The following is a 25,607-nucleotide window of genomic DNA, read 5'->3' on the forward strand; positions in this document are numbered from 1 at the left end:
TAGGGGATTATACAAAGAAAATGTATGTTAACACAGCTGGTCCAGCTTGAAGAACATTTGTTGGGTAATTGTTCTCATAGCTCACTTTTATTTAAACCCTTAAGTTCTTCTGAGACATGGTGTCTGTTCTCTGTACATTTTCTTGAAATGTTGATGTCATGTGTGATTAAGACTAAGAGTACAAATGAGTCTGAGATTCACCAGAGTCTGTATTCCAGGTCCATGTGACTTAACTCCTTCATGGATTAGTTTCCACATCTATATAACGGGAACGTCATACTATATTTGACATAGGACGGGATGAGGAGTAAAATGAAGTATTACAGGCCATTTGGCTGGTTCAATAAATGGTTCATTAATGGTAGGTACCTGCCACTACAGCGAGAGTGGCAGTAGTTGTGTGCCCAAGAAGGTGTTCTCCGCTGGGGAAGAGAACCTTGTCCCTCAGTGGTGTTTCGATGTACACTGGATGGAGAGCTCAGTAAAAATGAGCCCTAAATAAAAACCTTGAACAAATATTTGCATCAAGGAATGCGTAATAGGAGTAGTAAAGGTTATCAATATGTTGTGAATGAATGACTTGTTCTTGGGTAATATTAATTAAGTACATGAAATAAAAAATAACTGTTGGGCACATAATAGCCTGAGTCTGAATTGTATGATGCAAATGATCTTTCTCAGAAAATGGGGAAGGTTTCACTGAGCGGGGCAGGATGTGGGCAGGTTGGTTAGTGGAGGGTTTTCAGGGAATAAAGTGAGGAGGTGAGGTGAAGCTGGGCTTTCCAAAGCACACTTTTTAGAAAGGTTTTCCCGCAGTATGCTGCAGCCTTAGAGCCCTTCCTTCCCTCCATCTTGCATGTGCCTTGTGGACATGGTGAGCACATCTGAGCATTCAGGACTAAAACATGTGGCATCTTCCATCTGCACATAGCCATCCTGGGTAGCAAACCATCTGGCCCCGCATGCCTCATGGCTGTGATGGGTGAGGAGAGATGCAGGGATAACGTTTTTCCCCCCTTGGAAAGCTCCAATGGGGAGATAGAACACGCCCATGTGCTTTCTCAGTCATATCTGTGAGATAGATTTATTTACATGGGTGTGCAAATTAATATGAAACCAATGAGGCTGTTTTTAAGATCACATTTCAAAATAAGTTTGAGATAAATTTTAAGGCAGATCTGTCTCCAGCAATAGATAGATTCCTGTTATTTCTTTTTAGCATGGATAATCGTTCATTTCACTTCAATCATAAATATTCTTAAGCAATTTAATGAAATGCCACATTTTTGAACCATGTGAAGTGTCGCTTCTGGTTGTTTATGTTAATAATGTCAGTTCAAGTCAATTTGTTTCACCAGCGTAGGGTACCTGGGTGACTTGTGGGTGGTGTTGAGAAACTCCATCTCTCATGAGGAAAAGGGAAAAATGATTTTAACTCCTTTGTTGTCTCCTGACTGTGGTGTAGTGTCTGGAAGAAAATTATACTTAAGGAATTTTTCTTTCTTCCTTGTTTTTAAAAATTACCATATAAAGTACAGAAAATAGAAACATGTAATGAGGCCTAAAGAAAACATAGTTGCCCCATTTTCAATTTTGGTATTAGTGTGTGGTGCTTTTGGAAGCTAATTTAATAGCTTTGTCTGCAAATCATAAGTAATATTTGAAGGCCTGCTACCCAATGTGTGTTTTGCTTTGATATGATAGTTCTTAATGTGTAAGAAGTTATCCACAAATATGCAAGGGACAAAATAAACCACCTTTGGGATTAGAAGGAGTTGTTTCACATAATTAATAGTAAAGGTAGATTAGTAGTGGTATCTTAATTTTGATGTTTAAGGTGGGTGTTCAGAGTTTATTTGGAACTCTCCATGAAAATCCTAGGATCTGGATCTGAATTTTCAAATCATATTGAATTCTTGACTTTGAAACTGGTAGGCATGCAATGGCAAGTTAGGAACGAACCACCCAATTAAGGAATTTGAGCCAAGTTAGCTCTTACATGGGAAATTATACCTGCCACTTACTTATTCTAAATTTCTTGAATCCTTCTAAAATCAAAGGTTAATGGTGTGAGGTTGGTTAACTTTTTGCTTATTCTCTGTCCTGCCATTAGTTCTTTAATGTCCCTGGGTGGTTTGAATATTAGTGAATAGTAATTTGAAGGAGCACTTAATTTCTAAAAGTTCAGGTTGCTAATTGTAGGCTTGCCATCAAGGAAAGACATAGCTGGGCATATCTGAGCGAGGAATCTCGTCCCATTGGAACTGTAGCAACCCATTCAGTGCAGAACATCTTTTCCCCATTTGGTAGAGGTAGTGCTAGAAATCAATATTTGTGTGTTGATTTCCTGTATATGATACCCGAAGTGTCTGGTAAAAGAACAGAATTCAGATTCCATTTATGTTATTTCCATTGCTCTCACAGGACTGAGTACTGTGTATGAACTAAAAATAGTTTTGTGTCTTGAAACCAAAGGAAATCATATGTTGATGGCTAATAGTGGTCTAGGAGCAAGGCCTTCAGAAACTTCTAGCAGTTTCTAGGAAGTTTTCATTGTGTAATGAGAAGAGATGTAATGTAGGTACATTTCCAGTTAAAAATTCTTCTCTAGACCATTTGGTGTATTGGAAGTGTTTTGACACTGGATTGTCACGATGGTTATACAACTCTATAAATTTACTAAAAATTATTGAATTGTACACCAGAAAGGGTTGAACCTACACAAAGTTGTTAAAACCCTCTCTGTTTTGCACAGAGACTCCCTTGTTTGTGAGAATGTTTACTGACCTGAGTGTATGCAGCAGTGCACATAAGAGGTGTATCCCTGTCCTTACAGAGTTCTCATGCCAGGGGGTGCCATGAATAAACAACAGATAATATACAAAACAAATGAGTATGTAAAGTATTAGAAGGTGAGTGCTATATAGAGTGAGAAACAAAAAGGGGAAGAAAGCACATTGGATGAGGGATGCAGTTTGAGTGGCAGAGCAGGTCTCATTGAAAAGTGACATATGATTGACAGTCTCAAGGAGGTGAGGGGTTACTTGTTACCCTAAGTAGGACAGCAGGAAAATGCTTCACGTGTTCAAGGCACAGCAAGGTGGCCTGTTTGGCTCTTACAGAGAGATCAATACGGAAAGAAGTGGGAGCTGCGATCAGGGAGGTAATCGGGGGCAGGGAGCGGATGTGGTCAGACTTGTAGACCATTTTGCAGGTCTTTGGCTTTGCTTCTGAATGACGAAGGCTACCGTGGAGGGTTTTAAGCAGGTGAGTGACATGACCTGACTTACGTTTTAACAAAATCACTGGCTGCTGTGCTGGTAATAGTCAGGAGGAGGGGAAGGTGGGTCAGGACTCTGGGTAGGAGACAGTCGCAGTAATCCCTAGGAGAGAAGAGGCGGCGTGTCCTGAGGGCTCAGAATCAGGACCCCTTTCAGAATTGCAGGCTTCCAGGCTTGCAGGGCAGTGTTAGCTGACGGTACCAGTGATTCCTCCAGTCTCAGAAGGGGCGTGCATGTCCATGGGGCTCAGGACTTTTTGGACAAATGAGGAGTGGAGGGCAAGAGCAATGTGGGTATTAAGTTTTACTCACTATTAGCTTTGATAGAGTATGAACAGGCCATGGAGGAGTTTGATTTCTCTGGTGTCCTGCAGTTTGCTTCCCTCTCTGGGATCTTATCCAAAGAGAGGGGGACAGCCCTAGTTTGACCTATTACAAAGCAGATTGAGAATGAAATAGGCAGTAAAGTACTTTAAGTGATGCCTAGAACCACGGTGGTGTCAGAGGTCTGTTCACGTGACTCAGTAAGCATGGTTAACAGCCTGCTGCTTAAAGAAATGTCTGTTCTTTATCAAATGTGTTTTTTTGTTTTGTTTTGTTTTGTTTTTTTTCCCCCTGAGTTAGGTGGTTTTGGAGGGAGTTGGGGAGAAAATTGAATGCCAATAAATGAAAGCAACCTCTTCTAACTGGAAAGGGCTAAATTCCCCTTCAACAGTGGTCCCCCAGTTGAGTACAAAGGCTGCAAAGAGAATGAAAGCTGATGACAGCACATTTTCTTGTCTTTGTCCAGCATCTTCTGAAAATGATTATTTTATATTGAGGCTTTGTCTGCATTAGCAGTTTTATCTGCAAGGAAGGGACTTCTAATTTGCTAATTAAAGGGCTTGTTTTTCACAACCAGGATCCTACTGTTTTGGAAATCACTAAACATTTTCTGTGGGATGTGAGCTCCTGAACTGAAAAATTCCAACTAAGTTCATCAATATGGTGAACAGGAATTGACATATGCTTGCATCATTCAGGGTGGTAGTTCTAGAATCCAGAAGGAAAAGTATATGTCCTGCCTCCTGCTCAGTCACAAGCTATGGATCCTAACTTCAGTTTCTTATTAATTCTGGTTTTTATGCATCTTGCCAAATAGGATTCTTCATTGTATTGTCAAAAAATAGGATTAGTTTCTTTTCCTTTTTTTTTTTTTTTTTTTGGTGTGGGGGGGAATCCCAGACTTATAGGAGTCCCCCATTTAACTGTCAAATTGTGCTCTGTCTTCTTAATAATGTACCTCAAATGTGGTGGAATATTTTTTTCCGGTGGTTTTTCATGATACTGAATCACCTTGTCGAAGAATTACTGAACCAGCACCACACAGCCACACCTTAAACCAAACCTTCTTTTTTTCTTTGAGTGTTTACTGTAGATATCTGTTGCCTCACCACAGTTTTCTTTAGAGTGCGTTGTTGTTTGTCAATTCTTAAAAATCTTTTGTTACAGTGATTAGGACAGACCCTCTTAGAACAGAAAGATGTGTGATTTTAATTAGGTAAACATGTAATTTTTCCATCAGTTTTTCCTTCCATCTTAGTTTTGTAATGTTTCTGGCATTAGTCTTCTCAAATTTAGTATGGTAATTATGGGGGATTCTGTCTTTCTGTGAAGAGCTGTCTTTAAACAACCAAAGCAGTTGGTTACTCACCTCATTTTCCTTTATCGTTCTGCTTAGCTTTGCGCCTCACCTACAAACACATGGCTTTGTTTAAAATGTTAGTACTTTGATAATATTTTCTCTGCTGATTAGTAGGAACCAAGGTCAAAGCTACCAGTAGGCTATTTTCCCCAGCCAATTGCCTGGGCTGAGAGATTCAGTTATTTGTGGAGCAGGCTTTGGGACCTAGGCATGCAATCCAAGTTGAAATTGATCTCCAGATTTGGTTAATATGAGAACTGTCAAGAAGTATGCACCCATGTAGATATTACCATTGCAGGATATTTTAACGGGGGTCTCTGGAAGCAACTATGTGAGTTTGACTTTTGGCTCCACTACTTGCTTAGTGGTGTGATGTAAATACCAAATAAATTAACCTTTCTAGGCTGTAGTATCTTCTTCCATGAAATAGGGTTGGTATTGTCAGGAGCAAATAAGTTAATCCATGGACATTGGTCCATTGCCAGTGGCCTGTAAATGTTAGCTGTATATAACGCATGGGTGTGAGTGGGGGTGGGGTGTTAAAAGCTGCTTACTAGGATTGTGATCTGGGACAGGTTACTCTCTGACCTTCACATGCCTCATCTACGTAACAGGGATAATAATAGTGAATGAAGTTCATAGCTTCCGGTTGACTTGAGAATTCTGTGAGATGATTCCTGTAAAGTATTTAGTGCAATGTCTGGTAACAATTAGTATTCAGTGTCAGCTCTTAGTACTATTCATGGCTATTTTCATTGTTCTCAAAGCACAGTTTTCTTGACCCCACTCTTGGAGATTCTGATATAGGCTCAGGAATGTGGGTTTTATTTTTAATGACATCCTCCGCTGCATAAAGCCCAGCTCTGGCTCTGGTCTTTGGTTCAGCATTTGGGAGCCACTGTTTTCATTTTCCATGGCCCTATCTTGCCACTTAAATTCTGAAATGAAAGTGTATTTCACTCACAAATTACATTCCTGGGTTTTTTGTTGTTGTTGTTGTTTATGGTGACCACTTTCTTTGTTGTCAGCATAAATAGACCCCATCTGTAACTCGCACAGTGGAATTTGTTTCTTCTCCATCATTGATCAATTTAGTCCCTAAAAATATAAAACTGACCCTTAAGGTTTGTGAAGATTTTCATCAACCATTTTATTTTGACTACGACTTTTTGACAGAATGAAAAAAAGACGAAAGCCGGCCATTTTTGTGTTTTCACAGTCGTTATTTTTTATATTTCCCTTGCATGCCTCATTTATTTGGTGCAGCCCTAATTTATCCCATGCCTGCCCTGGCAGGTGTGGGTAACAGGGGTGAGGAAATTAAAGTGTGTCTTGCCCTCGAAGCACTGTGTGCTGGTATTCTTCGAGGAGGTCCCTCGTTTACCCCCGTTTTAGAATCCTGCCATGTATTGAAAACATTACAAGATTTTTAAATGCAGCCAACACGGGTATTTGGATTTCTGAGAGAGCCTTGACAGACTCTCTCTTGATAATACTCTCAGAGTTGAAATGGAGAAATGAGGATTTGTAGTAGATTGGAAAACTCTTCCCAGGGAATTCTGGATAATGCACCCCTGTAATGATGGAGAGTTCTATCTTTGGCCCTGGAGCATTTTTATCAACAACTTGACAAAGGAGATGGATTTATTAAATTTGTGAATGGCATGTTGCCGGGAGGCAGAGGTCTCAAACTTGATGACAGAATAAGGATCTCCCACTTCCTGAGAGGCATGAATGATGGGTGAAAATTAAATATGATTTAGTAGAGGAGCAACAGATGGTACAGCCAAATGGAAGAGCTGTACCGACTAGTTCAAATCACAGCTTCAGTGCTTGCACAGCTAGTAAGTTGAGTCTCAGTTCTCCATTTGTAATTACTTACAGGGTATATTATTAATTTACAGGGTTTTCATATGGGATTAAAATGTAAAATTACAGTGAGGAACATAATGGCTTCTCAGTAGTACTGGCTTTAAAAAATAATTGTCTCATTTTAAGGTTGAAATAGAATTTCTGATTTAATATGGATATGACTTACCATCACATGAAAAAGACCTGTGGATCTTTTTTGCTCACCCAATTCCCTAATCCCTTTTTCTCAACCTTGTTGTCTTTTGTTGCCCCCCTCCCTCGAGGAGCCTTTTTAGACATTTTTGCCTTAATCACCCCCAGCCTATGAAATTTTAATACCATAGTTAGACTGTATATCTGATTATGTACTCTGTCTATCTGTGCTTTAAAGATAAAAAGTAACAAATTTTGCCCCCAAGAATAAACTGTACTGGGGGAATGTTACCCCTGTTGAGAGAGCATGCCATAATGTATTAAGACCTCAGAAAGTCCAGATTCCATCGAGAATGTTACCAGGTCAAGGTCTTGAAGTGTATGTGTCCAATTTTTTAAAGTAAGTTTTTGTTGTTGTTAATTACGGAAGTACTACATGTATGTGTTCTCAAAATAAATAGCTTCCTATATCGTACTAACATCTTTGGAACTCCCATCACAGGGGTAACTACCATTAATGGTTTAGCAAATTTCCTCTTAATCTTTGTGTATTTTTCATCACTGGTGTTAGTTCATATTTAGTTTTTGTCTTTACGTCATAGGATGTAATTCCATCATGATGGCTCTGCAATTAGCTTTCTCCCCACTGAATGGTGTCAGGTACTCCTTCCTCCTTTGTAAATTTCTGTGAGTTTTTAAAATTTAACTTTTAAATAAGTAATATATTAATATGGTTTAAAGTTCAAAGAGTAAAAAGAAGTGAGTAGTGAAAAATCTCTCATCTCTATTTCCTCATCATCTAATGTTACAGTTCTTAAATATACTTTCAGAAGCATTTTATGTACATACAATAAATATTTGTAGGTGGTCATTTATTTTGTTATTTTTAAACAAATGGTATAGTGTATTACAATGTATATTGTTTTTTACACTGAAAACTATAACTTGTAAGTTTTACCATTTTAGCTTAGGTTTCTTTTTCTTGTTCTACACTGTTCTGTTGCACTGGTTCTACACTATTATTGCACTGGTTTGCCATAGTTTAGTTAACTAGCCCTTTGGTGATGGATTTTTGTCTTGTTTCCAATTTTGGATGTTACCAACAATGCTGCCACAAATAATCTTAACCTTGTATTAAATGCAAGCATATTTGTTTAATTAATACCAGGGTCAAAGAAGTGCACTATGTCAGTTTAATAGTTACTGTCAAATTTTCTTCTGTAAAGATTGTGTCACTCTGTCAATAGCCATAAGTGCAAATGCTTATTTGAAAATATCCTTGCTCACGGTGTGTAATCAGATATTTTGATGTTTGCAAATTATAATTTTAATTTGCGTTTCTCATTATTAGTGAGGCACAGCAACTTTTCCTATATTAAGGGGCCATTTGTATTGCCTTTGTTTGAACCGTTGGTTCATATCTTTTGCTCATTTTTATACAGGATTTTGGGTTTATTTCTAGAATCTCTTGATATACTAAAGAACTTTCCATTTTGTGGTATGAATTGCAAATATTTTGCTCATTATTTGTTTGATTTTTTTTTTATGGTGCTTTCTGGAATCAGAAAATTAAATATTTTTTACTATATTTGACTTGGTCAGTTTTTGTCTGACTTTGCAGTTTTTTCCTTTTTACATGACATGTAAAAATGCTTTCCCTACTGCAAATTTTCCCACAACTGCTTTTTCTACTTTTATGTATTTATTTTAAATATTTTAATCTTGGACCCATTTGGAATTTATCTTAAAGTAGGATTATCTACGTTTGAACCACTGTATAGTATTAAGTAATGAATGTAGTTTGTTTAGCAAGTTCCTACTGATGAATATTTACATTGATGCCAGTTCCTTCATATTATAAACAAAAGGCCAGATGGTAAATATTTTAGGTTTTGTTGTGTCTATCACAGCTGTTCAAGGCTGGTGTTATAGCACAAAAGCAGCCGTTGCTATACATAAATGAATGGATGTGGCTGTGTTCCAATAAAACTTTATTTATAGAAACAGGTGGTGGGCCTGATTTGGCCCACATGTCACAGCTTGCAAACCCCTGTTTTAGAGTATAAGTTAGTTTCCTGAGTCTGGAATTGATACCTTGATCTGTCATTTACTATCTGAGGGCAAGTTTTGTAGTTTCTGAACCTCAGTTTTGTTACATGTGAAGTGGGGCAACTACTACATACTTGACAGAAGTTGTTGAAAGAATCAAAGTAGATTAAATGTAGAAAGGTTTCATCACCTTGCCTGGCACATAGTGAATATTCTCCAAGTGGATGATACCTTATTGATGTCATTTTATTGCTGTGTACTATTAAATGTCACTCAGTAATTTATAGTAGGGCTGGGATGAGGGTGTCAAAAAACTCATCAATCAAGATGAATTATATTTTAGTGGAATATTTTTGATTACTGATTTTTCCTTTTGCCTCAGACTCCAATATGACTTTGTAGAGCACTGTTACTGATCATATTCTTATTTACAGTTTTTATATTTTGTTCATCATGGAATTTTTGCATTCATTTTAAACTATAAAATACTGCATTAAAATATTATTGATCTTGAGAACTGAATTTTTGGTGAATGCCTCATCCTACTTCCTAACCCTTTTGCACAGCATTTATTTATTATGTTCTGTGTGCTGTGTGAACAAAATAGGCACGTACTGACGTCATGGATCTTATTTTCTCATGGACCATATAATAGGAAGAGAAATGACCAAGGATAAGGAAAGAGCGTCGTTGGGGTGTTACTTTAGACAGCTAGGTTAGCCAAGGCTCCTCTGATTAGTTGAATGAAGGGAGTTGTTAGTGTTCTTGTCACTGTTCCTTCTGCTAAATCTCTCTGATTTTCTTTCTAGTTCCTCTTTATTGGAAGTTATTTACACTATAAATGTATTGTAATAGAGAAAAGTCCAAGTTAAAGTGAACTATTCACAGTGTGACAGAGAGACACAGAATCCATCATGTTGTTTTGACTTCACCTCATAAATGTGGCGCTTTATGTCTAGACATTTCCCCAGATAGCGTTTAATAGTTAATACCTTTGGGAGCATACATTCCTCCTTTTATAGTTGTCATAGGAAGGGTATTCACCATCCTGTCTGCACCCTCTGAAGTGTGTTCCTGTCCCATACACCCCCACACACCAGTCCCTCAGCTGTTAAGTGAGTGCCTCATAAAACTGTTTTCACTTTCCTGTTCTTTTCCCTCAGCCCTTTTGTCGGTAGGTTAGAATATATATATAGACGGTTATCCTTCCCAAACACCAAACTCCCAAATTCTGTCTCTGGAAATTTTCCTTTTCCTACTTGTGATTGGAATTTCTCATGAGCTGGAGCAGTTTATATTTGACAACACATTGTGGGGCAAGATGCTGACAATAGAGAGTAATGGGGTGAAAAGGCCTTAAAAGGCCTTCCATCTGGAGAAAGGAAATCCCAGCCTTAAATGTCAGTTTTGTTTCCCTCCCTGGGGGGCAGCTTTGACCTTTGGGAATAATATGTGGTCCCCTCCACAAGTCTTCCGTGCATAATAACTCAGGCTGTGGCTCCTCTCTAAGGCTGAAGACTTTGGTGAGAGGCAACTGTTGCTATTAAGACTTTCCGGGATTCTTACCCTGTGACTCCGGTGTTACAAGAGTAAGAATTTACAGCAGGGAACTTCAGAGCTTTTTCCCTCTCTTTTTGCCTAATTGAGATCTTTAAACACTTACCCAAGTTTATTCCTCTTCTGTGGGGAAAGAGGGTAGGAAGAAAGAGACAGAGGAAAGAAGAGGAATCAGGAAATATCCTTATATACAACATCCAGCATGCATGATTTTTATCTTTATAATTTGACATTTTCGTCTTAGTGATGAATGTAGAAAGGATTAAATAATTCAACTGTGGGTCTTTTTCAACCAACATGCTGATTATATTTTATATTTTCTACAAATAATAGAAAGCTTACTCAAGCTATTTTAAATACAAAGACACTTAAAATTGAAAAGTCCAGAGATAACATTTAAATTTCAGGAATAGTTTTGATCAGATCCTACCTCTATTTTTTTTGTTTTTTTGTTTTTGGACTGTTGCCTGCCTGTTTACCTATCAGCTGTGGTCTCTAGCTGATTCTTTCTTGGTTTCTAGTCAGTCTGCTCTTCTACCTCCTCTTCATTCACATTCTGGAAGGAAGGTAGGTTCTTCCCTCAGGCTCTGAACTAGAGTCTTCAGCCTTGTTTTGCTTAGTACCAAACTGAGCCATTCCCTCAGACAGGAAATCCCGTGCACTAATTGGCTTAATCCTGGGTTAACATCCCTTCCTGAGTCAATCTCTTTATTAAGGAGCAGGGGATTAAACTCATTGCCAAATACCAATCAGGAGTTACGTATTTCTGTAGCCAGGAGGAGTCATGCCATCACATTTGTTGAACACTCAGTATGTGCCATGTACTGGACATGCTCTGTATATAATAATTTATTTAACCTCATCACATCCCTGTGGTTACTTTTAGGAATGTGTCCAGTAGGGTTGAGTGTTTGCTAGAGTGTCAACAAATGTTTTCTGTGCCGGTTTGATTCTTCCAGGTGTTGCAAAAAGTGTTTTATAAAATTTAGAACTCTTACGAGTTTTAGAAATGATATGATATAATCTTGTAATTTGTATGTAAGGAAATGGAATCATTGTAAAACTTTATCACTGTCTCATTCAACTGCACTTTCCAGAGTTGAAACTAAAATGGAAAGAGCAAATGTGTGACATGGCTGTCACCACTTGGTCCTCTGGTACCCTTGACAGACATTGCTAATTAACCTTGTCTTTATTGATAAGTGATCATACATTTATTTGGCACTAACATGTGAGTTAAAGCTGATTTACCATCTTTGAACTAGAATTCAAGTTGCTAGTCTTCTTACCCAGTGTTTTTTACACTATGCCATGTGACCTTTTCAGTCCTTGGATGCTTGTTTATGTTAAGTTTTACGGGGACAGTCACAATTCTGAAAGAACAGATCCTTGTCATGTGAGAGTGTTGATTGCTTGAAGACAAACACAACTTGAAATCTTCAGGTCTGGAACAAACTTACCTACAGTTTATAAACACTTCACATGTTTGGCATTGGACAGTAAGAATTGTGACTTGTTTGTTTATAGATCAGATGCTTTTTGTAACTAATTCTATGTTGTATGTACAAGAAACAAAAATAAAGTTGGCCCAACTTTAAACAGCATTAGTTAGATTTTGAGTGAATAAACCATTCCAGTTAGTAGTAGAAATTTTGATTGCATGTTTGGATGTGGATAGATTCAACTTGAGAGATATAACTTTTTAATCCCGGGTACAGACTTTGTCTTTGAAGGACCTATAGGATTCTCCAGTCTGGGAGTTGCGTGCTCACGGTGCATGCGTTACTACTGCCGTAAGTGCTCATGCAGACATCACTAATCAATCAGCCTGCAAGTCTGTGGCTCAGAACTCCTGTGTACCCACTATTGGCATCTTCACTCTTTGTAATACTCTCATTTCCTTTTTTAGAACAGTCAGTTAGGCTCCAGGCAGATCTTCAGCATCAGGGTTAGAATCTGAAACTCCCAATTTAAAAATGTGTGCTGTGTTTCATTTGACCTGAAATTAGTTTTAGTACTCAGTCTTAAAACAGAGATCCTGGGAAATAATAGTTGGTATTAAAAAAAAATGAATAAAGTAATTCCATTTCTGATGTTATTGTCTGATATATTTCTAGTATTATGGTTAGTTATTGATAATTACCTTAAAACACACCATTGATGTGAAATGGAGGAGGAATGAAGTTTTTATACCTAAAATTTAAAACTGAAAAATTTGCCAAAGTATTTTATTGTTTGGAAGGTAAATTTACCTTCTTAACTGGCTTAAAAAATTAGAGTATTCCTATCAACAATGTTGAACAACTTCATAATTATACATGAATAAAATGAAAACAGTAGAGCAATATGAATGCTTTTTTAGCACTTTTTTTTTTAGCTATAAAACAATTGATGCACAACAGGTAATTAAATTACCAGTCGTGGAGAATGCAAACGAATCATAAACTAAGTCCCATAAAGCTTTTTAATTAAAAAATGGAATAGTTTAAAGATGTGTTTTAGATTTGGGAGAAAAAGCATTAATTATACTATTAAGTAACAAAATGAATACACGTATTTTTGGATTGTTGCTGTTGGTTAAAAGTATACAGGAAGATGCAGGTAATACTTTTAATATAAATTCCTTGAGGAAGGCATTAATAAGCATATTTGACTAGAAACAGCATATAACATATATATTAGTTTTGTTTTTAATTAGATTTGGACAGAATTCATTATTTTTAATGGCTTTTCATTAGTGAGTAGAAACCATTATTTGAATATATTATGGTAAAATAAATTCAAGGTGTATGCTTATTTTCTGCAAAGAACCTCTTATGTATTTAAAGAAACCATTGTTTGGGATACAAATCATAGATATTGAAGTTCCCTGCTTTTAGACAAAAGTGAGATTTAGATGTTCTATAAGTATCTTTTATCTCTTTTTCTTAGGTCAGGTATTAATAGCAAACTATATTGAAGTGAGACAGTTAAATTGTAAAGAAGTCTTTTGCCAGCTAGTTATATTTATTCATGTTTGGACTTCTCAAGTAATATTGTTGGAGGTGGTAGACAAAATAAGATGTTTCTCTCAGATTTTTATTTGATTTTTCTCTTTGAACAAAATAACTAGGTTAGCTCAAAATGTATGCATGTCACCCAAGTTCTTGGGGTTAAATCTTCCTTAAGGAAACACTGGACAACATCAAGTGGGATCTCAGACGTTATCCCAGATTTACAGTATTTGCCTTGATTTTCACGTGGGGAATTCTGTCTGCCTTAAGCAGTCCAGTTAGAATTATTCTCCAATTGTTAATTTGTTCCACTGTAGAAATATGTCTTCCTGATGCTGGTCTGCTGAATTGTAGCATCTCAAAATGAGAAAAATACAGTGACTTTTTGGTGGTACACCAAGGAGGTAGAATTGGGTTCTTTTAATGTACAAATGAGTCAAAAGTTAAGGTACTAATGCTGCTCCTTAACCATAATTTTAAAGGTGAATTGGTCCAACTTTGTAAAGTTTTTATATAATCTTAAATAATGAAATATCAGCCATAAGCTTGCTGTGTTTTCTCCAGGCCAGCCTCTTTTATCCTTGGGCTTTGCGCCATGCAAATTCCTTTCATGCAATGAAGATCTGACAATAATCCCGGCATTATGTGCCCACCTTCCTTCATCTGTTAGATCTCAGACCTGCCCCGAAATATATAACAGTAAATCCAGTAAAATCTGGATATTAAAATGTAACCCAATTAACAAAACTTAGGTTTTATTTGGCTTCTGTGCAGTTGCATAAACAGTTTTCATCTTGTTGTCAGAGTAACTACAAAAAAATGACCCTATGACAAGCATTAATGAGGAAACAAACATTGGTATGTTACTACTAACGGAACTCCAAACTTTATTCAGAGCGCATGAGTTTTCCTGCTGATTTCCATGTTTGGACCCGCCTCTCTAGAATACCACATTGCATTTTTTTGTCGTGATTCCTTAGTCTTCTTTGGTCTGTGACAGTTTCTTTTAGTCTTGTTTTCCACGGCCTTGGGTTTTTTGAGGAGTATTGGCCAAGTATTTTGTAGAATGTTCCTCAGTTTGGGTTTGTCTGATGTTTTCGTCATGAGCAGACTGGGGTTACGGATTTTCAGAAAGTATCCCACAAAGTCTATGTGCTCTTCTTATCACATTTTATGAGGATATGCATGATAATCCACGATATTGTGAGGAATGTTAACCCTTGGCTAAGGTGGTACTTACTTACCAGGCTTCCCCAACAGAAGTTGCCATTTTTCTGTTTCCCTGCTTTGTGCTTTGGAAGCTAGTCGCTCAATCCAGCCCGTGCTGGGATTAAGCTTCACCTCACGGAGGGGTCAACTCTACTTTTGATTCTCGCTCTCTGCTCACGTGGGAGGGCCAAGGACCTACTGAACCTCAGGTAGTGAGTCCCCTCAAGGGTCACCTCCTCTCGAAGCCCTGTCCTGAGGGAGGCCCTGCTCTCTCTTTGTGTGCCGCACAATGCCTGCCTCCACCTGCCTTAGCCCTTGGTTGGATGGCATGTTGGTTTCTGCCATTATGTAGTCAGGCTCTCGAAGGCTTGCTGCACGTTTCATAACACAATAAGAATGGCAATAATTGCAGCATGCAACCACTTACTGAGTTTTATTGTTTGGTACTGTTAGAAGTACTTGTACATGGATTATCTCCTCTAATCTTCACAACCACCATTTCACGTGGACACTGTGAATTTTCCCCAGCGTACAGGAGAGAAGACTGAACCGCAGGCAGCCCAAGGGACCTGGGGCAGCCCTGCTCGCTGGCACCCATTTCTCAGCACTGTGGTACTGAGCAGGTGTCAAATTAATATTTAAAAAAAAAAAACAGTGATGAATTGATTAACAAGACTAATTTTCCTCCTTGATTGACCTGCTTTGATTAGAGAACTCTGTTAAAACAGAACAAAATAAGAGAACACTAAAAATAATCATGCTTCACAAAAGGCATTGAAAGCAAAGTTATGTCACGTTCCTTTCTTTTTAAAAAACCACACTTGCCTTTGGTGGGCTTGTGAAATTTGCACATAGATTCCATATACTTGCAGCTTATTGTACCTTATCACCATTCAGACTAATTTTATATATTAATGACTAGAGAAAGAAATGAATTTTACATCCGACTCTACAGGTGAAGAGAGTGAGGGAGAGTTAGTAAGAAGTCAGCAAATAGAAGTATAAAATTAAAACCAAAATAATGCACAGAGAACATGCTGTCCATATCATTAGAGGGCAGAATTATGCAACCCTTTAACCGCATCTTCCAATTCATTTACTTGTGCCCCAGAAAGTAGGTATTATGGACTTACTGTATATGGGACCCTGTGCTAGGCTTTGGAATGAAGTTGAACAAGACGCAGAAGGAACCTGCTCTCATAGAGTAAACCACCTAGTGGTGAAGGCAGACACTGAGGAATACAAAACACATGACAATAGTAAATACGTGTCTGAAGGAAACCGAGAACCTATCGCCAGGAGGGTGCAGTGCACGGAAGCCTCTCCGGCAAGGAGATATTTACACTGAGACCAAACATTTAGCCAGAGGTTTCAGAGGCATTCCTTTTCATTCATTAAAAAGAAAATATTTCTCATTATAGTTGAGTGAGAAACTCAATCTAAACTGATAGACTTTTTAGTACTATGTTGGCAGTATGTCTTCATCAAGATTTCATTCCTACAAGATTCTGAACGTGGGAAATTACTTTTGGCAGCTCCAGCTGCCCTGTGGTTTCTTCGGTGTGCCTCACCCCTCCCCTTTTGAGAAGATAGCCTTGAATATTAGGTGGCCATGTCAGAGTTGCTGAGCTGTTCGAAAAGGGTCCAGCTGCCAAAATGTAAATATCCTGCTCATCCAGGCAAGTCAGTAAGGGTAAACTAATGTGGAAGTGACTTTTCCTTCTTGTTTTAGATGGGCAGTGTCATATCTGAGAGAGGAAGGCTTCTTGCTGATATTTTTTTGCTTCCCCAAACGAGGTTTAAGTTAACCACAGTCTTTATTTAGTGTCATGTTTCTTACTTAAAAGCATTTATTTAAAGTTCTGAAAAACAAAGCATTCAGTACTGAGAGACTTGTGCAACTACAAATGATTAATGATGTAATTCTCAGTCCTTTATAAAGTGTCTTAAGACTGAAGAGATTTATACAGGGTGGAGTGGCAGTGGTGCTTCGATGTGAGAATAGGTAATCAATACCCGCAAGCCTGGAAAAAGTGTTCTGTTTCCTCCACTAATGACATAGGGGTTTCTGTAAGGCAAGGGTGTCTGGAGCATGAAGCCCTCCAAAGAAGAATTAATTTAAAATCTGAAGTGGAAGATCCGTTTCAATTAACATTTCACTTGAACGTATATTGGGTGGAAGTGTGAAAGCAAGCATGTAGTCGGCTTAAATCTTCAGATTGTTACCAGTGAGTAAATGAACCCCACGGTAGGAACCCCAATTATATTTTCAGAGTGCTAAATTATATTTCACCCATGTGTGGAAGGTTATCAGAAGTAATATGAACTGCAAGTACTTTCAGAGGTTGCAGAGAACCTTTTTTTTTTTTTTTTAATATTAAATTTATTGAGGTGACAATTGTTAGTAAAATTACATAGATTTCAGGTGCAGAGTACCTTTTTTTATTAGTCTCTTAATTATCAGGTGTCTATATGTTTTTGCAGGTTGTGGGGGCAGAGCCCCAGAAAGCAGTTTCCAGGCTCTCGGCCTCACATAGAAAGGTGTTGGCTCAGGTAGTAAATGGCCAACTGTGATTGCATGGCCATCAGCTGTGGCTAGTTGGCCGTCAGCTGTAACCAGTGAGCCATTGGCCACTAATATAACTGCTGTGGCTACGCTAGGAAGGAGGAAAGAGAGAAAGAATGGGGGCTAGCAAGAAGATGGCGGCTGGGCTGGCAAGCGTGGATGGCGGTTTGCGGACAGTGTGGATCCAGCCTCCAGTGAGAGTATAGTGCCGCCAGAGAGAATATAGTGGTATGACTCCCCTACCTATGGCTCCGTGGGTGTTCCTTTTTGGCCTCACCATATCCTGCGTTCTTGTATGGGGAGCGGGACCAGAGACCCCGCAGGCTGCCCCGCATGACACAGGTGATGGCTTATATTTGTATGTCTTTGGGGTCATACGTGTTTGGATTTATTTTACGGTGTATTTATTTTTCCACTGAGTACTTTGTACTGGTGTGTTTCTAAAAATCATTGTGCACGCAAGTGTGTGTGCACACACACAATATTAAAATATTAGTTTCCATAATTTGAATATATGGGCCCAATTGTAGCTAAACAGAATTTACACTTGGTCAACCATCAAATGTATCAACAATCACTTCATTCAATTTTTTTAACAGAATTTTTTGGTACCTGGAAGAAAATTTAAAGAGTGGACAGGATAATTGGGTCCACTCATTATGTCCTCTTTCATCTCCTTTTTTTCTTCAAATATATTGATGCAATATCAAAATAAAGTTTGACTAGAATATATGCAAATGCACTCTGTTCCTTTATGACTCATCACAAATGCATCGTTAGCGAATTCGACCAAGAGGCAAAATAACATGAGTGAAAAGACCTCAGCTGTTCTGAATTTAGTTGGAGTCTTACAGCAAAGAAAATGGTGATGTTAACTTTTTCTAGAAAGTACTTGTAAAAGAATTTGAAAAGTGCCCTAAGGTTGCTAAATCTTTGCCAATCAGTGAACATTTGTGTTTTTGTTTTGTTTTTTAGATAGTATCTTTTACTGTTTGGGATGAAGATTAGGGGAAATGACCCTGGCATAGAATGAGGCCAAGTTATTTGCCAGATAACAAAATGAGAATCATTTTTAGGTTGCTGTGTCAATTGTTCTTGCAGTCACGAACCTTGCATTACCATGACTGAAAAGATTTTCTGTGTTTTTCCCTTTTCTCATGGTACCATTGTTTATATCAGCTGTGAGCACGATCAGACTTAGGGGAATGGGGAAGCCCATGCCAATAAGTGTGTGGTGGGGAGTTGGCCACAGGTGTGGGCTCTTATTTAGTAGCAGGGAGACTTACCTTCAGGTGTCTTTGTGTCCTGCATCATACAAGACTGGCTAGAGAGCAAAATATGTGTTGTTGGGCGAGTTGGTCTCCTAAAATCACTTTGGCCGTTCATCTTCTTCTATTTGATATGTGAAGAAAATAAGACTAAAAAGCCCCGGAACACATGTGTATGTATATGTACGTATATACACAAGCTATGCTTTATTAATTGGCTAGCCTAAGTTCCATCTTCTAAAAATTGTAAAGTTTAGACTTACTCTATATTGAATTCTCAAAAAGAGATGTATCTTAGTCTTTCTTGCAAAGGATCTTTTTTCCCCAACAAGCTTCTCCTGCTTTGTCATGTTAAGAAAGTTAAAGATAGGGGCAGAAATATCTCAGTTACTTATCAACTTAGGAGACATCACCCCGGATTATTTCCAAATAGGACAGAGAAGCAGACACAGTGTGTTTTCTCTGACTCTGCTTGATTGGTACTCGTTAGGAATATGCATTCTCTAACTTTGTTCTGTGGCATATGTGCCCCCAAAATCTTTACTTATGTGAGTGTTGAATCCAGCCTGAAGGAAACCTCATATCTGCATCTCATAGGACAGAGAGGTGAGTGCCTTAATTCACAAGTGTACAAACTCTGGCCATATTAAAAAATCTTTCACAATTAGCCAAAGGAAAACCCTGTCTCATTGCCTAGATTGTTTGTAATGACACTTGTCCAGTGTTGTGTTGCTTTCATTTTTTATTTTTTCCTTTTCTGGTTCACTGACTCCTAGGAAATAAGAAAGTTGTGATTAGTATGCTCTTCCTAATAGCAAAGCATGCTAAATTGTTTAAGGCGTTTTCTGGTGAATAAATGCTTTGCTTATTTCAGAAACTTGTTTGAAATTTTTAAAAAATGTGAACAACTCTGACCTGCTCAACTCCCCTAATCTGATTACAGATAAAGTTAGCAAATGTTTGTTACAAATCAAGAAGCAAAACTATCTTAAGCAACATATCTTTTCTTACATCTTCTAGCCCTATCAAGCAAATGGCGTGGATCCCTAGTTTTCAATGCACTGACTTCTTTGGAGTGGGGACGAGCAGGAAAATGTACCGTGGGAGATGCAGTTCTTGACGTCCTACTTCTTATTTGTTCCATTCCTGACCCTTAAGCCACGAGGATTGAAGTATTGTTTTCTTTTAACAGGTGCCTATGGGCCTGAGCACTGGGTGACATCTAGTGTCAGCTGCGGGGGCCGTCACCAGTCTCCTATAGACATTTTAGACCAGCACGCCCGTATTGGGGAAGAGTACCAGGAGCTGCAACTCGATGGCTTCGACAATGAGTCTTCTAACAAAACCTGGATGAAAAACACAGGGAAAACAGGTAGACGATGTCTTCTTTACCTGTCCACAAAGCAACATGAACTAGTTCTGGATGTCTCTGGCATTTACCTTAACCACGACTTGCTCCTTAAGTGGTGAACATAGCTATGGAGAACGTATAGCTCAGTGAGAGTTTGGGACTCCGCCCTGAGTTTGAGAACCAGCCTCTTGCTTTACTAGCTATGTGATTTTGGGCAAAATCCTTAACCACTCTGTGCCTCATATTTCAAAAAAGTATGATAACGTGGATAATAAAATTGTATCAACCTAATAGGGTTGTAAGGATTAAATGAGTCAACATACATAAAGTATATAGGATGGACTTCAAGAATCTGTTCTGTCCAGTATGGGCCAGTGGCCACATATGGCTATTTAAATTTAAATTTATTTTATTAATAAAATGAAGTAAGATTAAAATTCACTTCCTCAGTTCTGCTAGCCACATTTCGTCTACTCCCTCCTGTCCCTTTGTTAAATTGTTTATTTACTGTGTTTGAAATCAGAGAAGATACACATTCAGGGCTTCATGGGTTGTTTGGGGGGGGGGATGGGGGGGTCACTTGACTTGTTTATTTTCCAGGTGTATTGAGAAATCGTTGACATGTGACAGTATGCCTTTTTATTTTGTTCATCGTTCCTTTTGCTTTTTGGATGTAGTCTTCTTTATTTTTGCTTTTGTTGCTTGTACTTTTGGTGTCATTCAAATTACCATTACCAAGACCAATGTCAAGGAGATTTTTCCCTATGTTTTCTTCTGAGTTTTACTGTTTCAGGTCTTAGATTTAAGGCTTCTGTCCCTTTGAAGTTAATTTTTGTGAGTGGTAAAAGGTAAGGGTCCAGTTTCATTCTTTGTATGTGAATATCCCATTTTTCCAGCATCAGTTGTTGAAGGGACTATTCTTTCCCCATTGAGTATTTTTGCCTCCTTTGTCAAATATTAGTTGACTATATATGCGTGGATTTATTTCTGGGCTCTTGATTCTGTTCATTTGGTCTGTGTGTCTGTTTTTATGCCAATATCATAGTTTTTTGATTGTTACAGCTTTATAGTATAGTTTGAAATCAGGAAGTATAATACCTCCAGCCTTGTTCTTTTTTGTCAGGATTGCTTTGGCTGTTGAGGATTGTTTGTGGTTCTGTGGGAATTTTAGGACCATTTCTACTACTTCTGTGAAAAATGCCATTAGAATATTGATAGGGATTGCATTGAGTCTGTATATCGCTTTGAGTGATACTGTACTAGCCGTGTTTCACGTGCCACATTTCAGTAGCCACATACGGTTGCAGCCACGATATCAGGCAGCACAGGTAGAGAACATTCTGTCATTGCAGAAAGTTCTCTTGGACAGTGGAAATGAAATTCTTATCTTCCATGAGATTTTGCTTTCTTAATATTTCTTACTGTGTTAAAATGCAGATGAACGTTTACTCATCCCTTTGTGTATCAGACCAGCAATTTGATCCTCCTGTGAATTGGGCTTTGGGATCTATGAATATGAAACATTACGTTTTCACCATTGCGGATGCAAAGAGCCGCCTCCCTCTTCATCGCTGTTGTGCAGCTGTCGGTTATAGATTGTCCGTGGAAGTACCAGAGAATGTCTTCCTATGCCCCACTGTCTGCTGTGAAAATAAACATCAGAGTGTTAGTGATACATCTTTGACTAGTGCTATCTGGTATTCTGTTGGTGCTAAAGATATTTTTCATATCTTATTTTTGGAATCTTATAACCCTAACCCATTAAAACAAGCTCTCTCTCTCTCTCTCTCTCTCTCTCTCTCTCTCTCTCTCTCTCTCTCTCTCTCTCCCCCCCCTTTGTAATGGAGGATGTCACTACTAACCACTCTTAGTAATCCTTTTAGGAGCCTTGGCTGCCTGAAGCCCTCATGCTGGGCTAAAATGACTTCACCATCAGCCCTTTGGTCCCAGTCATGGCGTGAGTCACAGTTGCCTTTTCTTGTAGTCTAACTGGCTGCACGTGCAGCTTTGGGGATCCATTTTCTTTCTCCAAACCAGCATTTGTCTGGGATTATTCATGGTTGATTGCTTTGGGTTGGCCTGATATGTTCATAGAATTGCTCCCTACTCAACTCAGCACAATGATTCCTGGCTTTGGGCTCCTTTTCATAATATCCTCATAAACAGTTCTCATTCTGGCTTTATAGCAGGCTACTCTCTGCTGTACCTTGACTCACCCATTTCAGCTCAGGAAAGACATGTTGTACCGTCATGTTATTTGTACACAAGTTTTCACCACCCTCCTCGACTCTCCCCATGTAGATGGATGCTTATTGCTACAATTCGGACTTTCTGTACCAGTGGTCCTGTTTTATATTTCCAATATTAGTGGCCTTTGGAGAACTGTGATGCGAATTTTGCTGCTCAGATTGTGGTGGAGGGGAGCTTTGCCACGCTGGGTGTCATCAGATCTTGGAGTTGAGTGCCACATTCCAGAAGCCTGCCAAAGGCAATCCGCTGGGCTCTCTGATAAGGTTTTCTACTTGACTTGCAATGCTTGACAGCCTTCTGCAAAGATAACACATTTCAGTGACAGCTTTCAGCTTGATATCACCAATGACAGGTTTTAGAGGAGTGTAGGGTTCAGTCCATGGAAGTTGATTCATTACCTTTGTCTTCCAGAAGCTGATTATCAATCTCTGTCACTCTGCTAACTTCCCAGAGTGACCCACAACTTGTTGCACATCCGCAAGTGCATGCGTTTGGTTTTAGACACAGCCATCCAAACAGAAACACAGCTGTCTCCGGAATTTCAGTAGAAGCACCGCCTCTGAGACGTAGAAATAAATCCTCGTTACTTCCCAGACTGTACTTATTCCTATGCAATTCATGACCTCATACTTGATAGGATAATAGCTCATAAATAGCCTAAGATGATTCTATAGGAGTGGTGTTCTAAAACTGGCGACCATTTATAGGGAATTTTAAAGAAGGACGCGGAATTGTTTTTCTGGGGGGATTTTTTGTTTCTTTTTTGAAGACTTCAGTCTATCTCAGTTTAGAAACTTAGGTTCAGAAATCAACCTGTGTTGTTCTTTGTAGTTTTATTTATTGGATAAGCAGAAACCTAGAAACTTCTTTCATCCTGTAATCCTTAAAGTGCAAGTGAGTTCATAAATTTTCCAGTGTTTTAGAGAAATGAAGATTGAGTTGCCTTGTCTGTTTTGCACGGATCATAGAAATGCAATTGAACAACAATACACATATGGGTCAGGGTGCTGTGTGTCGAAATTAAAAGTGGGGGTTGGTGATATCCACAGTCAGTAGTGTGGATAGGCAACCTGGATAACACCAGTTTAAAAAAAACACCTGTCATTGTACTGCGTAATGATACATGGTATCATTTTACCATTTGGGGAAACTAGACAAAGGGGCACAGGTGCTCTGTATTATTTTCTACAACTGCATGTGAATTTACAATTATCAGAATAAAGAAAACTTTAATTAGCAAAAACCGCATGTCACGAGCCACATGGTCTGTCTTTGTTAGGATCACTCACTATAACTTGCCTGCCTAGATGAAAAAACTTCTTTAATCATTAATTTTTAAGCAACATGTGTTTTACTTCTCCAAAAGTCTTTTCTTGAACCTTGTACTTTTAGAAATAAGATCAGGAAGAAGTATTTATTTTTGTGTGTGTGTGGAAATTTACAGACCACTTATCTGTAAAATAGACTGTCTTCTGGATATTGAAATATGAATAAAGAAAGTTAATATTTAAAGCAGCTTAGTACAGACAGTAACTTTCCCATAAAACAGTTTTAATGCTGAGAGTGTTATATATCCAATCCAGCATCATCAATAGAGGAAGTGGTTGTACGGAGCCCGCTTCTCAAAAGTTGTCTAAAATATCTTTACAAGACAGATAGCATCTCTCTATTTCTTCCCGAGGAGCCATAACTGTCTTTTGTGCCAGTTCTCATTTGATTCCATCTAAAGTTATTTCCCTTTCTTTCATTTTTGTAGAATCAAAAGGTAATGCATTCATCAAGAACATTTCAAGATAATCTTGCTGTTTCTAACATTAGCTTCTAGTTAAATGATCAGAATTTAATACTTAGATGGAACCTCTGATGTATGTTAATAAGTCATGGTCTCCAATGAATTTTAACCATTTGGAGGGCTTTGTTGTTGTTGCTTGTTTTTCCCACTATTTTTATTTCACCCTACACCATGATGCATTCATCATAATGCATCTTACTTCTATCTGTCCACTTTATATTTGTTTACTATATATATTTTTTCGTTGCCTACATTCTCGCCTATTTATCTCCACATACCACAGTGTCTGGCTTAGATGGTTTTAAGAAATAGTTGTGAGTTAACCGAGACCCAGGATAATCCTGTGATGTGACACCTCTTGGATATCTGAGGTTGCTCCAACTTGACATGTCCAGTTTCACTTTTCTAGATGACTGCAGTAACGTCCTAACTTTTATTCCTACTGAGGACTGTTGCTTTTCCTCCCAAGCCTTCTCCTTTTAGTAGCTAGAACAATCTTATTGTTCTTATCTGATTGTGTCTGTCTGTCTGTCTCTCCCTCTTGTTTTCTTGTACTTTCTCTTGCTCTACTATATGAAGTTTGGTGTTTGTGTGTGTGTGTGTGTGTGTGTGTGTGTGTTTTTCCCTCTCTCAACCATTTCTCTTGGGGATAAAGACCGACTGCTCACTGTCCCTGCCTCATTCTCTAGTTCACACTCTCCTCTCTGAGTGCCATTCACCCTGGCTTCCTACTCATTCTCCCTGCCTCACGGCCTTTGCATGAGCTTTCCCCCTGCTGTGTTCCTCTCCTGTCAGGACTTCCCCAGGATGGCTCCTTGAACTCTCACCTTAGGTGATTCCATCATTCGCTGATGATACCCCCTCCCCTCTCCTGTCTGTGGTTGGATGCTCACCTGTTCCCACTCGTTCCACTTGCAGGTTTGCTTCTGTTGTTGGTTTAGTTACTGTGGCCTATCTTTCCCACTGACCGTATACTGCATGAGGGCAGGTGCTGTGTCTGATTTACTTAGCTTTTCTTCCCCAGTAATTACTTGGTAAATACTTGAAAACATAAATGCCGGTCCCTCTAGGACAATTAGTAGGAGGCTGGAACTAGAACTCGTGTATCTTGACCTCCAGACCAGAGTGTTTCCCTCTTCACCAGGGACCCAAAAGGATCCCTGTGGGGGCAGAGCCCCAGAAAGTAGTTTCCAGGCTCTCGGCCTCACATAGACAGGTGCTGGCTCAGGTAGTAAATGGCCAACTGTGATTGCATGGCCATCAGCTGTGGCTAGTTGGCCGTCAGCTGTAACCAGTGAGCCATTGGCCACAATATAACTGCTGTGGCTACGCTAGAAAAGAGAAGGGAGAGAAGAGAAAGAATGGGGGCTAGCAAGAAGATGGCAGCTAGGCTGGCAAGTGTGGATGGCGGTTTGCGGACAGTGTGAATCCAGCCTCCAGTGAGAGTATAGTGCCGCCAGAGAGAATATAGTGGTATGACTCCCCTACCTATGGCTCCGTGGGTGTTCCTTTTTGGCCTCACCATATCCTGCGTTCTTGTATGGGGAGCGGGACCAGAGACCACGAATGACACCCTGCACGACAAATGGTGCAGCGAGCAGGGT

General features: G+C 38.9%; 1 protein-coding gene across 3 annotated transcripts in view; it reads left to right on the forward strand.

The window, feature by feature from the left end:
- Positions 1 to 25,607, forward strand: part of PTPRG (protein tyrosine phosphatase receptor type G) — a 693,857-nt gene that overhangs the window by 377,352 nt on the left and 290,898 nt on the right. For all 3 annotated transcript variants that reach the window (XM_019728372.3, XM_019728373.3, XM_019728374.3), the window contains exon 3: positions 19,803 to 19,982. In XM_019728372.3, the coding sequence (XP_019583931.2) occupies positions 19,803 to 19,982 (180 nt within the window). The remainder of the gene's footprint in view (positions 1 to 19,802; positions 19,983 to 25,607) is intronic.

This window comes from Rhinolophus sinicus, chromosome 5, assembly GCF_057876585.1.
Source record: "Rhinolophus sinicus isolate RSI-liver-muscle chromosome 5, RSI-T2T, whole genome shotgun sequence".
NCBI classification, from domain to species: Eukaryota; Metazoa; Chordata; class Mammalia; order Chiroptera; family Rhinolophidae; genus Rhinolophus; species Rhinolophus sinicus.